General features: G+C 50.6%; 1 protein-coding gene across 2 annotated transcripts; it reads left to right on the top strand.

Annotated features, from left to right (window-relative positions):
• The first annotated feature begins 3 nt into the window (after nt 1-3).
• AARSD1 (alanyl-tRNA synthetase domain containing 1) lies at nt 4-13,031 on the top strand. Of its 2 annotated transcripts, XM_090044064.1 has the most exons (13): nt 4-185; nt 265-384; nt 483-642; nt 1,715-1,772; nt 2,047-2,203; nt 2,337-2,453; nt 4,350-4,480; nt 4,924-4,990; nt 5,198-5,289; nt 6,279-6,333; nt 7,214-7,308; nt 7,514-7,693; nt 8,815-13,031. In XM_090044064.1, the coding sequence occupies exons 1-12, from the start codon at nt 147-149 to the stop codon at nt 7,647-7,649; spliced, it is 1,227 nt and encodes a 408-aa protein (XP_089900190.1). In that variant the 5' UTR covers nt 4-146; the 3' UTR covers nt 7,650-7,693; nt 8,815-13,031. The 2 variants fall into 2 exon arrangements, with proteins under 2 accessions (XP_089900190.1, XP_089900188.1); XM_090044062.1 differs by lacking the exon at nt 8,815-13,031 and having other exon boundaries at nt 5-185; nt 7,514-7,742.
• The last annotated feature ends 4,518 nt before the right edge of the window (nt 13,032-17,549 follow it).

Below are 17,549 nucleotides of genomic sequence, written 5' to 3'. Positions count from 1 at the left end.
CTTGTGGGGGCGGAACCTCAGGCCCCGCCTACTGGTAGCGTCGCGGTCGCCGCTGGAGAATTGTGACCCTCTTAGCTGCCCGTCCCGTCCCTGGTGGCTGGCGCTAGCGGCGGAGACTGGCAGCTCGTGCCGCCGCCGTTGCCGCCATGGTGTTCCAGTGCCAGCGGGACAGCTGGGCCCGGCAGGTGCGAGCGCGGCCCCCTCCCCCCGCCTGCGGGCGGCCCGGCCCGCCACTGACCACCCCCTACCCGCCTTGCGTTGCAGTTCCGCACCCGGGTGCTGTGGTGCCGCCCCGCCGAGCTGCCGCGGGAGCGCGAGGCGCCGCTGCCCGGCTTCAACGTCGGGCTGCAGGACACCATCCTCTTCCCCGAGGGCGGCGGCCAGGTACCGCCGCGGGGCTGTGGGGGCGGGGGGGAGGGCAGGGCCCGCGCTCCTGGGGCCGGCGCGGGGCGCAGCGCTGGCCACTGCCCTCTTCTCCGCAGCCGGACGACCGGGGCCTCATCGAGGACATTCCCGTGCTGCGAGTGACCCGGCAGGGCGCGGAGGCGCTGCACTTCGTCCAGACGCCGCTGGAGCCGGGCCGCGAGGTGCGGCTGTCGCTGGACTGGGATAGGAGGTTCGACCACATGCAGCAGCACTCGGGTGAGCGCTTCCCCCCCCACCCACCCCCGGGCAAAGCAAAACTAGCTGCCCGTGTTGGTGGCGGGGGCTGTACCCAGGGGTCTGTCACAAGACGTAACTTTGCTGTGTCTTCCTCTGGGAGCGGTGCTTCCAAATAGCCCTCAGGCACGTTACAGCCAGACCTTAGGAGAGGGTTATAACCATCCACTGCATTTCAGAGACCTGGATTCCCTGTGCTCCCCTCAGCTGCCTCGGCGATAGTGGCTCTGCCCAACATGGTCCCAGAACGGTTGTGAATATCCCTGCATCCGTTTCATACTGGGTTGGTCCCTTTTGGCAGTTTACTGAGCTCCCTGCATGGCTGTTTTTGGAGCTGTTTTAGGATAGCGACATTTTCTTTTGGATTGTTATATAAAGCATACAGATATCAACAAAACCCCAACAGCCCAACACACACAAGTCATCACTTGTCATACAACATGCACACAGTTGGTACAGCAAAGATACAGTTGACACAGCAAATACACAGTTGCATAAACATTCAAAAACAACCACTGACATAGTGGTACAGGAAATGCTCATTTGCATAAACGTTAGGATAGTGAATAAAGTTCTTTGGGTGAATCTGATATCTTTTATTAGACCAACTTGAATAGTTTGGGGAAAAAACGGTAGCAAACTTTCAGGTTTAAAAACCCTTTGTCCAGCTGAGGAAGTTTCTGCAGTTGGTGTGTGCTCTTCCTGGGTGGAATGAATAGTAAAGAATGTGAATGATAAATATAGTAAAGGATAGCAAATGTCCTTCAAATGAGGTTCACAAGTAAGCATAATATTTATGGATTCGGAGCAGAAATGTGTAGTCTGCTTTGAGCTCCTCCAAACTACCTGCCATATTCTGTGGTTCTTGGGGCTGGCTGGGTGAGCTGTGCCTTGTGCGTGTGCTTCTGGGCAGTGAGCAGAGCTCTGCACACGCATATGCTCTTGTGCATTTGCAAAGGCCAAGGAGACTTAACACAAGAAACACACGTTTTAATTGAATGCCTTACCACCTGCATGTAGTACAACTCAGAGCTGTTGCTTGCTTCTTTTCCAGGGCAGCACCTCATCACTGCCATTGCAGATCTGATGTTTGGATTCAAAACCACCTCATGGTGAGCTGGGAATTAATTCCTTTTAACGTCACTCCCAAAGCTTGTTTGTTTCTGTCATTATGCTGAGCCCTAGCCATCCCATTCAGCACAGAGGGCCTGCGATGGGCAGCCAAGCTAGGGACAATCTGTGTAAAGTGAGAGGGAAGGGCTTAGTGCACTGAAACTCAGTTTCTGCATCATTCTCCTGCATGGCACTTGGTGCCGAACAGGAAGCTTCCAGCTTATCTCTGTTATGTTTATGGGCAGGCATGATTGATGTTTGCTGTCCCTGCAGGGAGCTGGGCCGTCAGCGAAGTGTCATAGAACTGGACACACCTTCAATGACAAGGGAGCAAGTGGTAGCTCTAGAGGAGAATGTGAATGAGAAGATACGGGCCCATATTCCTGTGACAGTGAAGGAGTTCTCTGATGGTGACCCAGAGGTGGAAATGGTGAGTGGCACTGGAGGCTGGTAGCTGAAATCTAGTCCAGAGCTGCGTGGGGCAGAGGCAGTGTCCTGCCTCATCTCTTGTTTGTCCCAGAGAGTTCTCGTTGCTATGCATACCTTTCTCCTTCTCTTGGTAGGTGAGAACCCGTGGTTTGCCAGATGACCACACAGGGCCAGTGCGAATTGTGAGCATTGAGGATATAGATGACAACATGTGCTGTGGAACTCACGTTTCTAACTTAAGCCAATTGCAGGTAAGAGCTCCCCAGCTTCTGCCTTCACCCAATACACAGAATGCCGGGGACAGAAAGATCAAGGATCTACCTACACATTTTCTGAGTTAGTAGGAGAAGCCTAACTGAGTATCAGAGGGCATAGGGGAACAGCCATGCAACCCCTGTCGAGGCCCCAGTCTTTTGTCTTTTCCATGTAGGACTTGGGTATTCTGTGTGGCAGCAAAAGATCTTCCAAACTGCTGACACCCTAGCTAGCAGGAGGTTTGTTTCCAGTGGACTGGAAAGTCATGGAGTTCTGTGGCATTTTTGTGGTTTGCCATGAATGAGGAATCCTCTACTTGGTTCGTGGAGAAGTAGGTGAAGATAAAAAATTTTAGCGCTGTCTAGGCATTTTTGTGCTTATGGTCCTTTTGAGGAAACAGTTTGAAATAAATAACTCTTGTTTTCTAGTTTGCACAGCTACTTTGTTACTGCTGTGAAATTACTAGATATTAGTAGGGCCCTAAGAACATCATGGGTTTCTTGTCACATTCGTGGCACGTGTTGGGGTAGAGTATAATTTTTCACGGAATATTCAGAATACTACCATTGATCTTGGCTATTGGGTCCTGGTAGTTCCGTGAATATTCCTTGAAAAAAGACACTGTACCTGTGCATGTGCAGCAGGCAGGCACACAGCCATAGGCAGCAGAAGGCTGGGGCTAATGAGGCTTAGCCCCCTTGAACGTGTGGCAATGCAGAGGACTGTGGGGCAGCCCAGGTGCGGGCTCTGGGAGGCTGCGGGGGAGGGGCATGCACAAACAGACACAGCCAGGATTGCAGCCAGATGGCATGCAGAGCACTGTCCACCACAGCAGGTAAGTTGGAGAAGGGTTGAGGTGGGGGGGCAAATTGAGGCCCCCACAGGGAGGGATGGAGGAGAGGGAGTAGAGCAGGGGCTGGGCTGAGGGGGGCCCAAAGGTGAGCCCCGAGATGGGTCATGGGATGCCCAGAGCCTGGGCGGCTTGTCCAGGGGCACAGCGGTGGGGTTCTGGTGCTGCACACGCCTCTGGAGAGGTTTGGGGACCGTGTGCCTCCCTGGATCTGTGTGGGGCAGAGACGGACTGCCCGCTGTGGGCTGGGCTCTTTGCCCTACTGCCCCTTCCCTGGAAGCTGGCTCCAGGAGATGGCAGTGGCAGGTACATGGTATTACGCCTCTCTGAGGGCAGGGACAGTGGGACACAGAGCCCAGTTCACCTCTACTCCATGCACAGATCTGGGAGGCATGTGCCCCCTGGGCCTCTCCTGAGGTGCATGCAGTGGTGGGAGCCCCCCCACACCCTGGACGAGCTACCCGGGCTCCGGGCATCCCATAACCTGTCCCAGGGCCCCGCTCACCCCTGCCCCACTCCTTCCCTCTCTGGGGGCCTCAATCTGTGCCCACCCACATCCCTCCCCCAGCTTACCTGCTGTGGTAGGCAGTGTTCCGCATGCCTTCTGGTTGCGATCCTGGCTGCATGCAGGCTCTGTGTCTCTCTGTGTGTGCCAGCCCACGCTCGGGCTGCCCTGCATTTGAGGGGGCTAAGCCCATTAGCTCTGGCCTTTCGTTGCCTGTGCTCACACCCCTTAAAAATCACGGTGTGGTCTGAATTTTGCAGTTTTCATTCAGTCTGTGAAATCACAATTTTCTCAGGGCCCTAGATATTAGGCCATACGTGGTTGGTTTAAGCACCACATCCAGGTGCTGGCCCATGGTTTATTAATGTAATTAATCTGCTTCCATTTTTCCCTGTGTTTCTTAAGGGTGATATTAATGGTTCAGGCTTGATGATCGAGTGTAGATGTTCACTTGCATCTTGTTGTGATGTCAGTTGCGTGTCTCTTTAAAACTTCGTAGTACTTCCATGATTAGGATCCTGCTTTTTTCTCTATAAGGTTATTAAACTGCTTGGCACAGAAAAAGGAAAAAAGAACAAAACAAACTTGGTTTTCCTGGTGGGGAATCGAGTACTGAAGTCTGTTGAACGGAGTCATAGCACTGAGAAGACTCTCACTTCACTGCTCAAGTAATAATACCCTTTCCCTTTTCTCTCCCTCTTTCAGCCTTGTTGATCCTTCTCTCACGAAGAGATGGCACAGGGCCTTAGAGCAGAGATGGCCCACCTATATGACGTGTTGCACGGGCAGCTGCTCTGTGTGGCAAGCAAGCCCTCAGTAAAGGGAGTTGCTGGAATGGAGGCAGAGGGGCTCAAGCATCCTGCCCTGTGGGACAGAGTTGGGGTAGGACACTGCTGCTGGACGAGGTGTGATTTGTAGCTGTCCAGGCAAAGTTAACTCTTCCCTGGCCTTGCAGCTGCTGTAGGGTTCAGGGCTTTGGATCCTGGGTTGCTATATGAAATTGCAAGTCCTAGAGTAGCTTATACATTTTGGTCTATCCTGTGGCTCCCATCAGTGGAGCTCTTTTTGGACAGTGCATTAACAGCCCCTAAGCTGTGCCTTACTCTTTCAGGAATGGGCCAGAGGAACATGTGGAAGCTGTGAAGAGGCTGCAGAATTCTGTGAAGATGCTTCAGAAGGTACAGCTGGACCCAGTAAAACAGACTGTGGTTACTTTTTCAAGGGCTTGTGCCTTCACAGTGGTGTTCTGAATAATTTTCATTAGTTAGAATTGACTCTTAGACTCTTTCTTAACGAACTGGAGGCTATGAATATTGTGGCCCCTACTGCCTTAGGGCACCCATTTCAAACCTTGTCTACAACACAAGAATGTTCTTTCCTTTCAGAACAACTTGAACCTGCTTAGAGATCTAGCTGTTTTGACAGCCCAGAGCTTCAAAAGCAACCCGAATCGAGGCCAGCTGTTTGTATTACACAGGTAAGGCATTATAGATAGGAATGGGCCTGCTGGGTCAGTGGTGCTCAACCTTTTGGCCCCATGGGCTAAATGAATGATGTAGAGCTTGTCCATGGGTTGGACTGGACTCTGCATCCCAAGATTGGACCCAGGCACCTAGATCCAGACTGCACTGCCCCTGCCTGGCCCTGTGTGCTTAGATCGGGGACTTCGAACCACATGCCTCTGCCCAGCCCTGTGTGCCTCCTCTGCCTGGCCCCATGTGATGGGATTGGGGTCTGTGCTGCCCTGTGTGCTGGTTCTAGCATGTGGTGCTGTGGCCTGTATGACTCCAGATGAGCCAGATGACAACGGGCTGAGGACCAGGTCTGGCCTGCTGGCTGGGTGTTAAGTACCCCTGCCCCACGTTATAAATCCCATTCCCCTGGAGTTGTGGGCATGCATATAATGTGTGGTAACTGCATCCCATTCAAGGCTTTTTACCACAACACCACTGCTACATAAGGGAGAAGATAAAAAAGGTAACCAGACTTTTAGATGAGCTCTGTCTGGGTCTGCTGAAAGGGCTTGTAATATAACAAGACTGTATTGCAGTTGTTTGGATTCTGATGGTTTTGTAGCTGAACAATGCGTTTATCTGTCTGATCTCTCTCTGCCCAAAGCATTTCCAGTAAAATTGAAGAGGTCTCTGCTAAACAAGAAGCACTTTAAGAATCATAACTCACACTGGTTGGAAATCCTGAAGGTTTTGCTTCAGACATTACAAGTCTGATGTTGAGAAGCCAAAGCTGTGGCTTTCAGGAGCAGTTCATTCATGCAGAATCTGGGTGTTGGTTCCCTGACAGTCTGAAAGCCACCAGGAGGGAACACACTAAAAATCAGCAAAAGCCATGCCAGGACAGTCGCAGCCACTGATGCTGTCTAGTCAGTTTGGGACTCCTGGGCAGGTTTTCAGTGTTAGTTGGATCCTTTATACCATGGAATCTCCAAAATGCTTTTATTTTCCACAGGAAAGATGGTGACACTGAGTTCATGAACATCATTGCTAATGAGATTGGGATGGATGTGAGTATTCTATGTTGCTGGTACCTCAGCCTGGCCTAGGGCTCCATAGTGTTTGCTACCACATAGGAACCCAACCAGTCCCTGCTACAGATTCGCACAGAAACAGATTTCTTTATCCATTAAAGATGCTGCAGCACAGCCCAGAGCTGATCATGCTTCCCCCCCCCCCAGGCTCATGACAACCATGATCTGGTGGACCACCACTTCCTTGCTGGAAGATGGAAACTCATTTTCCATGGTTTCTTTCTGTAGATCTTGCCAGCAGCCAGGTAGAAGTGAACATGGAAATGTTTCAATGGGCTGAAGGCTTTTGTCACCCTTAGAGTTACACAGGGTGTGTCTACATGTTGCTGTATGGTGACGTTGCTACAGCACCATGCTTTAGTACTTCCTTTTGGAAGTACTAAAGCACGGCATACTATGGGCTGTTACTGTGCTGTGTGTGCTGTGGATGGGTAGATTTCCCAGCTATGTCACTATAGTGGCGCACTATACTGGGGGAGCATGTAGCTGGTGATCAGGTGTAGACCTGCATGATTGCCACATCGCCATAGCCTGCCATACAGTGATGTGTAGATGTGCCCACGGAGACCCTATAGCCCGTTTGACTTGGATCCCACACTGTCAGTGTTCCCCAACTCCCATAATAAATTTCTGTGCCCCAGAACCAAGTGGGAAGTTGACCTGGAATGAAAAGCACAAAGCTCTTCTACTCCACTAAGGGAATGAGACCCCCCAGAAATCATCTTGCCATCCAATTACAGCAAGACAAAAATGACAGTTACTCGCTTGCACATGTGGGACTTGCCTGCTTGCTGCTCTGGTGTTAGGGTGCTGAAATGTTGTGGAGCAGAATCATTCTGTTGCCCTCTTTTCACAGGAAACCCTGCTGTTCCTGACTGTGGGAGATGAGAAAGAAGCTGGTCTCTTCCTCCTGGCTGGGCCTATCGAAATAGTTGAGAATTTAGGTCCCAGGTAAATTGTTGTGACCTTCATTAAGTTAGAACTGTTGTTAGGAAAAGGAAGCCAAATTCCTGTCTCAGGTAAAAAAGAAACATCATTTCTGATTGTCAGAGGAAGGGCCAAGGTGGCTAGGTACTGACCATGTCCAAACAGATGCAGTTTACAAATGACCACATGTAGATTTCCTGGCTTTATCACATTTGAATTGTTACTGCAGGGTGGCTGAAATCTTGGAAGGCAAAGGAGCTGGGAAACGGGGCCGCTTCCAAGGCAAGGCAAACAGGATGAGCAGGCGAGCTGAAGCACAGGCCCTGCTCCAAGAATTCATTGGCCACCAAAGCCCAGAAGTATGAAGAACAGCCCTCTCCCTTGGACTATCCTGCCTGGAAGCATAATGGTATGCCACCACTGACACTCCTGTAGAATAATAAAGATATGGGAAGAATGACAGTGTTTCTGTGCCGTTTATCCAACCAGAGCTGGGGAAGAAGCTGCCTCCCTTCTCTGACAAGGGTTAATTTTTCTTGGTTTTGCAAGGGGTTTTATTCTGTGGGGGGTGCAGGTGGTAAGGAGTAAGTGAACTTGGCCCTAATAATAGGTTTGAGAAGTGGACAGCCAAGTCCTGTCTTTCATCTCTAGCTCAGTCAGTGATGCTACAAACTTGCCCACCTCTAAGAAGGTAGAAGCTTCCATATCCTAACACTTATGGCTAACCTCGTATCCTAGATCAGTGGTCTCCAAACTTTTTTGATTGCACACCCCTATCAGTAAAAAAATTTTTGAGCACACACCCCCAATATATATGTTGCAATACACTGAAAGCGAATGAATGAGGGTGCCACTGTCAACCCCTTCATGTTGTGGAACTCCCACTCTTCCCTCAGGATACCTCGTGTGCCGTACGTGACACTTGACTGTCTGACATACGTACCAAGTGAGGGCGCCAGTGTCAATCCGTATATTAAATATTAGTAAAGCTTAATTTCTTTCCTTATTTTTAAGCTAAAAAATAAATATAAATAGAAGTTCTAATATTTTTTTCCCGCACCCCAATGGATCATCTTGCGTACCCCACTTTGGAGACCACTGTCCTAGATGACTAAGCTGAACTCTGTCCAAGGCCCCCCCCCAGCCCCTACTAACATCCACGTTTTTCCTGGTGATCCTTGGGCTTTGCCTTACTTTGGTGGTGATCAATACCATCTGTTGCAGAACAACAGGAGACTAGGAGTATATTCCAGGTTGTTGCAAACGGTCAGAACTCCCCTTTAACCATATGACAGCCTTCTGATGTACTACTTAGAGCAGAGTGCAGAGGGCTGGAGTTTGACACTTGCTAACTGTTAGAGAAAATGAACTGGGTTTTTGTTGCTAAGTCCTGGGAAAGAGAAGCACTAAGGTCTTGGGGTGGGAATAGGTGGGATGCTGGAATCCACTCTCAATGCTTAAGTAAAGAGCAGGTGGAACCAGGGGCTGAGCACAGCCATCCAGATGAGCCAGTTACTTGTTGTTTTGCAGAGACAAACCTGAAGGAATGTGGCTGAAGGAGGTGATTAAAGTCTAGCAAAGAAGAATGATGGACCTATACTGGGTATAGCAAGTTGCTCAGACCCTGTGTTGTGCAGAATGTTCATACTGGTTGCTGTTCTCTAATATTCAGAGGCTGCTGCAGGGCCTGGAGGACTTAATCTGTTTGTGCTGAGGCGAGTGTTGCTGTTAGTTCCATTTTTGTTGCATTTCCTGTCCATGCTGGTTATATATGCTGCTGCTACTGACCTCTGAACTCAGCTGCTCTTTCAGCCAACTGCATACCAACCCAGTTACAAACATGATGCGAGTATTGTCAAACTGGGGCCATAGAGAGTTCCTTATACAGATCAGTGTTATGTAGAAATGTCCTAGAGTATCATGTGCTATATTGACACTCACTGCCCATCCTGGTTTGTGAATTACACAAATCCATTCAACTTGGTGCAGCTACACAAAGCAGAGTGTGACACCCACTGCTGGTTTCATAGTTTCTAGGGTCAGAAGGGACCTGAGCAGATCATCTAGTCCGACCCCCTGCCAAGGCAGGAAAGAATACTGGGGTCAAACGACCCCAGCAAGATGCTCATCTAACCTCCTCTTAAACACCCCCAGGGTAAGAGCCTGCACCACTTCTCTTGGAAGTTGGTTCCAGACCCTAGCCGCCCTGACCGTGAAGTAGCACCTCCTGATATCTAACCTAAACCTACCCTCTGCCAGCTTGTGACCATTATTCCTGGTCACTCCTGGTGGTGCTCGGGGGAACAGTGACTCCCCCAATGCCTGCTGATCCCCCCTGACTAGTTTATAACAGGCCACAAGATTCCCCCCTCAGCTTTCTCTTTTGGAGGCTGAACAGGTTCAGGTCCTGTAGCCTCTCCTCATACGGCCTGCCCTGTTGTCCCCTGATCATACGAGTGGCCCTCCTCTGGACCCTCTCCATGCTGTCGACATCCCTCCTGAAGTGTGGCGCCCAGAACTGGATGCAGTACTCCAACTGTGGCCTGACCAGTGCCGCATAGAGGGGGAGGATCACCTCTTTGGACCTGCTCGAGATGCATCTGTGGATGCATGACAAGGTGCGGTTGGCCTTCCTAACTGCCTCCCCACACTGCTGGTCCCTGTTCATCTTGGAGTCAATGATGACCCCAAGATCCTTTTCCACCTCCGTGCTGACAAGAGGGGAGTTCCCTAACCTGTAGGTATGGTGACTTAAGCAAATGGCTGGTACCTTTTCCTTGGGCACTTATTTATATGCAAATATATCTGTCTCCTCATGCTGGCCGTGGGCTTTTTTCCTTTCTTTGCAGCTGGTAATTTTTTTCTCTATGAGAGCATCTTCTGTTTTTGAGGCCAGCACATATCCACATGTATTGCTTTTTAGCAAAGAGTGAACTGCAGGCCATTGTGCACTGCTGGGACTACAGGCAAGCCAGCCACATTGCCCCTTTGTAGAGCTGGGCAAGAAAAAAAAATGTACATCGTCACAGATGAGAGTATGAGTTGGATTTGAGTGCCTAATTCCTTTAGGAAAATCCAGCTCTGCAGCATTAGTATCTTGCAGGGACACAAGTTTCTGTAAAGGGAAATGGGGGAGGCTTGCCAAGCTCTCCAGCATCCCTTGTCTTGAAGGTGGAAAGGAGTGATGGTCCTGCAGATATAAGCTCTGTCCCATGCTCACCTGGTGCCCCTTTTGTAATCATTAAAACTATAGTCAAAGACCAGGACACCATCTTCCATGTGACAAGCAAATCCCACAGAACCAGACTTGCTGCTTTGATGGCTTCAAAGTTTTTTGTCCCATGCATGTTCTGTGGTGGGTACTGGGGAAAATGTTTCAAGCCTTTTGTGAACCAAAAGCACATGTAGCATCTACCTCAAGCTCAAGGTTCCTCCACATTCTTTCTGCCAGAGCTTTCTCAGATAGAGTGATATATAAATTAAATCAATCAGTCAATTTCAGTAGGCCCAAAAGGGGGGCCCAAGTTTTCTACAAAGAGTTTCTTGAATCGGGTCTTAATTGCAGTCGGGTGTTTAGGCAGAAATAAACTAAACTCAATAGGGGGAGCAACACCATACCAAACCTGGGGCACACCACTAGTACATCTACAGCAGAGTTTTGCACTAGTGCAGCAATAGCCATACTTGGAAACCCCTTGTAGGCAAGCCCAGCACCCTACTACTCTTTTTATCCACTCTGGAATGCTTATGCCCTAGGGATGAGCTATTCCTGGCTCTAATACATCCCTGTCTCCTGTTTTGCAGAAGGAACTTTGTGACCTCTCTGAACTTCTGCCTGCTAGGGGAGGACAGGTCTAGCTCCTGGCAAGAGGAGACTTGCAGCCAGGATGGTGCCAAGCTCTCCATAGTGCTGTACAGCAGGATTGTCCAGCTTCTGAGTGGAAGGAGGCTGTATGCCTCTGGGCAGTAGTGGCCAGGTGGCACAGTTACCAACCCAAGACACTTTAGATTGGCAGTCTGCCAACTTTTTACTGGCATACAAACTGTTATTTGCGTGTGATTTTACTGTCAGTAAAAAAGAATTCTTGGGTTGGCAGCCCTGTGTGACTGCAGCAGTGATTTTTGTATCCTGCTGCCCCTGGCACAGGTTCCCTATTCATCCCATAACATGATACTCCTGACTGTACCTCTGCACCATGTTGCCCTGACCCCCCCATCTTCCCCAATGCTGCTGGCCCTGCTCCCCCTGTCCCAGCACAGATCCCCCACCTGCTGCCTTTCCCACACCTGGCCCACAGCTCTGTCCTAGCTGCACTGCCCACCTCTCTGTATCTTTGAGCAGCTGTTAAAGGTAAGGGCCAGGCAAAGGGCCCCAGCAGCAGCACGTGACTAGGGAGGAAGGGGGGGTCTACCTAGAGGTGGCCAGGTATGTCTGGAGAGCGTTGTTGTAGATGGAGTGGAAGTAGTTAAAGGTTTCTGCTACCAACATACTGAGGGGTGGAAATGTCTGTGAGAGCAGCAGACTGGCTAACAAACCTACCTGGTGTGTCGTCAGTACAGCAAGTCCTTGGGCAAGGTATAGGACCAAGTGCTGTGTGCCTGCAGAATCATCCACAGGATTGCCAAGGCCACAGCTAACATATGATTTCCAGACAGTGTGCTATGAGAGCAGCAGAAGTATGCCATGAAAAAATAGTCTGGATTAGGCCAAGTCAAGCTGGCCTTCATAGCAGAATCAGGCCCATGGACTAGATCCAGTCTGCGAGTCACTGAGTAAATGGTGCTGCCAATTTTAATCTAGAAAAAAGTGTGCCTCAGTTATGAAGTTTGGGAAACACTGATCTAGTGTCTACTGGGAGTAGGCTACTTCCGGCTGTGCCACAAGGCCATTCAGTGCCTGACTTTGATCTATGAGATAACATTATCAAATATCCACACAAGCCAGGCAGAAGGGTTTGAGACAGCTGTGCTCTATGCTTGTTTCTCTTGGCTGCAGTTGCTCACTGGTTTAGCCCTGGCAGTGTATGCTCCCCATCTGAGTCAATGGTTGGTCCAGATTAGAGAACAACCATCTCCAGATGGGAGGACGTGGTTCTCTCGAACTTGTCTTTCTCCTGTCACAAGGCTATAGGTTGGTGGTGGGCGAGGCAGTAAGACCCTCACTAATGATGACACTAGTGATCACCTGATGGGAGGGGAAAGCGAAGCAAGCTGTAAAGATGACACTGGATAAGCAGACAAGAGACCCACATGGGTCAGGACCTTGCCCAGGGTAGGCCACAGAGGGTATAAATGCAATGGAGAAGTGGCACATTTTGTCACATTCACACGTCTCTGTTAAAGCAGCTCTCAGGAATGGCTGAGTTTACTGCTACCCTTCCACCAGCAGGTGGCCTGAGAGAATACATACATAGCATAGCTGACATGGCAGGCCCACTAGGTGTCCCACAGGCATGTGGCAAAATGTTTCTAGGAGGTTTTGTGCCTGAATTCCTGCTGCATTTGTCCTGCCACTCTGAGTTGCCCTCTGACTTAACTCATCCTAGTACCTGATGCAAGGAGCAGTGAGGACTTGCAGAACCCAAAGATGCAAGAGATCCCGAGACCCTGCAATTCTGCAAAACCTACTATTCTTATTGTGCCTGCAATACCAATACCATTTCCTATGTTTGTAATAATACTGTCTATGACTGTGACCCAGAGTTTCCACTGCCCAGCAGGTTGCCGGGCACTGCATGTTTGCACTGCACAGCCACTTTAATGTATAAATAAAAATGTAGCGCGTCTGTTAAATACTGTTGGCTGAATTCAAGGTCTCATCTGTGTGGTTTTCTCCAGTGCTGGCAGGAGGTGATGATGATGACGGGGTGTGGTCCAAGAGTGGCGTGTTAAGGGAGGGCAGTGGTAGGGGAGGGGGGAGTTGATGAGAGTTAGGACTGGGGGTAAGAGTGAGGGGTAAATACTCAGCTGGGTGCTGAGCATTGCTCTGGAGCTGTGGTTGGGGAAGGGAGGTGATGTGGAAGCTCATCTTCATCTCAAGGAGAGGCCAGGTATGCTGGGGCCATAGCACAACTACTGGGTTCCTGTAGGAGAATGGGCTGGGGCATTAGAAAGGCATTAATTGAAGCAGTGACAGTTGCTGCCTGCTTACCCAGCAGAAAAATGGCATGTTTCCCATTCAAGGCTCCCTCCCTGAAGCCAAATGCAGAGGGATTGAGCAGCCCAACCATGATCTATCCAGTCTGAACATGTGGGGCAGGGGCAGGTGGCTCCAATCCAGATGCATAGGTTGCAGGAGAAGCAACCCGGTGTCAGCCCCAATCCCAGTATTGATCCGGACATGTGGGGCAGCAGGGGTGAGGCAGGGTAGCCCCAATCCCAACCTGTGCCAGTGGGGATCAGACCAGATGGACATCATTCCAGGGCTGGATGTTATGCCTCCATGGGCTAGATTTGGCTTGCAGGCTGGAGGCTAAGCACCATGAACTAACCCAACCCTATGTTAAAAATATAGTTTCAATTATATAGAATAAGTTTTCCTTGGCTGAAGCTCACTTCATCCACTTAAAAGCCTACTTTAAAGCCCTGGGCTTTGTAGGGGAAGTAGTAAAACTACTGCGTTTTTCAAAGGGAGTGGCTGAGGCATTCAGCGGGCAATTAAATTATGCAGCAGTCAGTAGCTGCCTGACAGGACAGTGACCTTTAAAAGGTACCCCTCCCAAAACCCAAAGTCTGTTTTGAATACAGCTCCGGAGCCCTTGCCTCATTTTTTTTTTTTGGGGGGGGTGCAAATTTGTCATTGACTGATAGCCTGTTCAATAAACAGCTTCTCCCTGTCCAAGCTGTCTATTCACCAAGGCCCTATTGTGGCAGGGAGCTTGGTGCTCCTTCTACTTTAAGGGAAAGCAGGCTGCAGGTGAAGTAGAAGGAAATCAGGAGAGCTACATGACCCAAAAGGGGCTGGACAGGTAGTCTAGCCCTAGGAGCAAAGAGCTTCTGAGCAGAAGGGCTGCAGCAAGACTTCTGTCTCTTTGTAACATTCAAATACCATGGGTCCTAAGGCCCACCTGGCTAACTCGTAGCCCCTATTGTATGGGGGCTAATGGATAAATCCTAGGACAAAATACTTGGGACAAAGGCAAAAGACAGGACAGGAGTGACTTGAAGATCAAACAGTCAAAACATGTAAGTGCACCTGAGAGGGACACCAAGCAGAGCCCTCTGGACCACACTTGCCAGTCCTCAAAAGCATCCAAGGAGCTGTGGACACCACCCACTGGTGCTCTGTCTGGAAACGTGCATGGACAAGGGAGAGGAAAGTGGCCCAACAGTCTCCAGGCCCCTTCCTGGCCAGAGCCTCCTTCCTACAGGGCCCAGAGGAGGTTGACCAGGAAGTCCTGGGACTTGGTGGGACCACAGCAAGACTCCAGCGTGGGATGCAAGCAAAACTAGTGGTTTAGGGATTGAGACTGTAGGGGTGGTGGAAGTCTCAACTAGCCTGAGAGCAGGGCCAGAGCTTGTGGGATAAGGGCCAAGGCTAAGGAGCAGGGCCACAGCTGCAGCCTGCAAGGGGCAGGCACCAGGGTCAGGACCCACAGCCCACAAGGGATGGAGTTGGCTGGAGGTAGTGAGGCCTAAGCCCAGCAAGGGCTGAAAATGAAGGGCTGAGCCCAAGAGAGGTTGAGATGGGCCTCTGTTTGGAGTACTGAGCCTGAGTGGGGCTGAAAGACTCATTAGTGTTGGAAGAAAAGTCCAGGCAGGCATCTAAACCTGGAACCAAGTTGACACTAGGTCTGAGGGCCCATGGATGAGAGAATGACTGGATTAGGCAATGGGGCTTAATACCCAATGATTGGTGACACCTGTGAGGCTTGGGCATGGCTATAAGGGAAGATGAGGAGGCCATGTAATTCACTGTTAAGGTGATGAACAGTGGCACCTGTGTTCATGAGGATGAGCTTTCACTTGGAGCCTGGGGGTAGCCTCCCTTTTCTGTAAAAGCATAACAGCATCGTGGTGTGGCATGAAAGTTCAAGAGGGGAGCCCAGAGAAAGCAGAGGTGACTGAGCCCAAGTGGGGGGCTCCTGGGGCAGGATCCTGTCATACCTGTACCTCTCAACAGGCAGAAATTGTATTGAACAACAGACAACAAGGAAAGAAGTCTAATAGAAGTAGACAAATGCCCTGTGAAAAAGCAGGCAGGAAACACTTACAAATCTTTCCAGGGAGTCCATCACTCCCCTGAATGACAGCATGTCATGGGCCCTGCATGCAGTGTATAGCAAGAGCAGGTGGCATGTCCCCAGGTGGTGGCGACTGCCTCTGGAGAGTTGTTTAGGCCACAGGGTCCATCTGGCCGATGGCTGGGGCAGTGGCAACACATAGGGGGTGCATGTGCACCCCATCCAGCCATGCTCCCTGCACAGGTGACAGGCAGGTGACACCAGGCAAGAGCGTGGGTGCCACCCCTGTGAACACTGGATGTAGTGGTGCCACTTCCAAGAGCACCACAATCACTTTCAGAAGCAGCATGGCCGTTCAAGTCAGTAAGTTCCCCCCCGCCCCAGTCGGTGCTATTAGCTGGCGGGGGGCATATTCCTCCTCCCCCACCACTAAGGTGGTACCAGTTGTCCAAGGGCTGGGGGGTACTTACTCCAGCTCCTTATGGGATGGTGAAACCTGATGACAGCTTGTGCCCCCTGGGACCACTGGATGGTCCCTCTTGTGGGCCAAGTTGCTGGGTGATAGAGTACTAAGCATGCTTTCTGCCTACAGGTTCAAGGCAGACATGAGATAATCCATGGACTCCTGCTCAGCCCTTGTTAACTCACTGAGCAATGGACTCAGCAAGGGTCATGTAGTGCTCCTCAACCTCTGCATGGTGCCTGGCAAGCAATATGGCCATGACTGTGGTCAAGTATTAGGAGCAGTATTCTCCCCATCATTCCACTGCGAGGCCATCATGTCCTAGCAGTGCTGGGCTGGACTCTGCTGTAGAGGCCAGCACATCCATTTCATGCAGGCATGACATTTCCTCTTCCAGGGTGCTCTGGGCAACAGTCTGTCCACTTCCGTGGCTGCCATCTGGTCTGGCATTGCCACTGCCACAACATGCAGGGTGTGTGTCCTGGAAGTGGAGGAGACTGAAAAAGGAATCTAGTGCTTTAGTCTCCAATTCCCTGGTAGCATGAAGAACCTCCTGTGGATTAATGGGTTACCGCAGGATTACAGAGTCAGAAAAAGTGGCTGTTCCCCCATGCACCAAACCATTGGCAACACATAGGGGATGCACGCAGGTACACGTGGCAGTGCACCCCGTGGAAAAAAAAAAAAAAAAAAAAAAGCTGCCAATACTGCCGGCAGTGCCTGAAGACAGTCCGCAATTGCCACTGACATATGTGGGTGGTTGCCAACCTCCGGTTGGCACTCGTGTTCCCCGCCCTGCCCCAACAGTGCTGCAGTTGCCTGCGGGTGCTGCCCACTTGCTGCCTCCACGCTCCCACTGCCAACAGTGCTGCTGCCACCTGCAGGAGCTCGCCATGCCCCCTGAGCTTCTGGGGACACGCAGCATTCATGCACCAAACAGCGCACCTCAAAAGCCACCAGGAACAGTGTTCTACTACTCACCATCCCTGGGATCTGTCTTGCCATGGGCTGGGTCTTCTGGTGTACTAGGTCCATGTTGGTCCTAGGTGTACTAGAAGATGGCTGGCTGGGATGCTGAATACTGGGGTATGGCAGGAAGCTCCAGGCCATCATTGTTCAAGTCCACTCCTGATAACATCCATAACAGAGCTCCAGTATGCAGATTCATAGATATTAGGGTTAGAAGGAACCTCAGCAGATCAAGTCTGACCCCCTGCCCTGGGCAGGAAAGAGCACTAGGGTCAGATGCCCCAGCCAGGTGTATGTCAAGCCTCCTCTTAAAAGAGCCCCACCTTCCTTGGAAGCCCATTCCAGATTTTGGCAACCCTTACTGTAAAGATGTTCCTCCTTATATCTAACCTAAATGTTCTCTATCAGTTTGTGGCTGTTGTTCCTAGTTACTCCAAGGGGTACCCTGGTAAAAAAGAGCATCTCCTATTCCTTGCTGTCACCCCCAATGAATTTGTAGGCGGCCACAAGATCACCTCTCAGACTTCTCTTGCGCAGGCTGAAGATCCCTTTGCACTGCTGTGCTGCTGAGAAGGTCCTCCCCCAGCCTGTAAGTGTGCTGGTGATTCCTTCTCCCAAGGTGCAGCAGCTCGCATTTGTCCTTATTGAAT

This window comes from Crocodylus siamensis, chromosome 4 (assembly GCF_052110815.1).
Source record: "Crocodylus siamensis isolate JL-2025a chromosome 4, ASM5211081v1, whole genome shotgun sequence".
Classification (NCBI taxonomy): domain Eukaryota; kingdom Metazoa; phylum Chordata; order Crocodylia; family Crocodylidae; genus Crocodylus; species Crocodylus siamensis.
The sequence above is the reverse complement of the archived record's forward strand: the minus strand, read 5'-3'. Positions and strand labels throughout refer to the sequence as shown.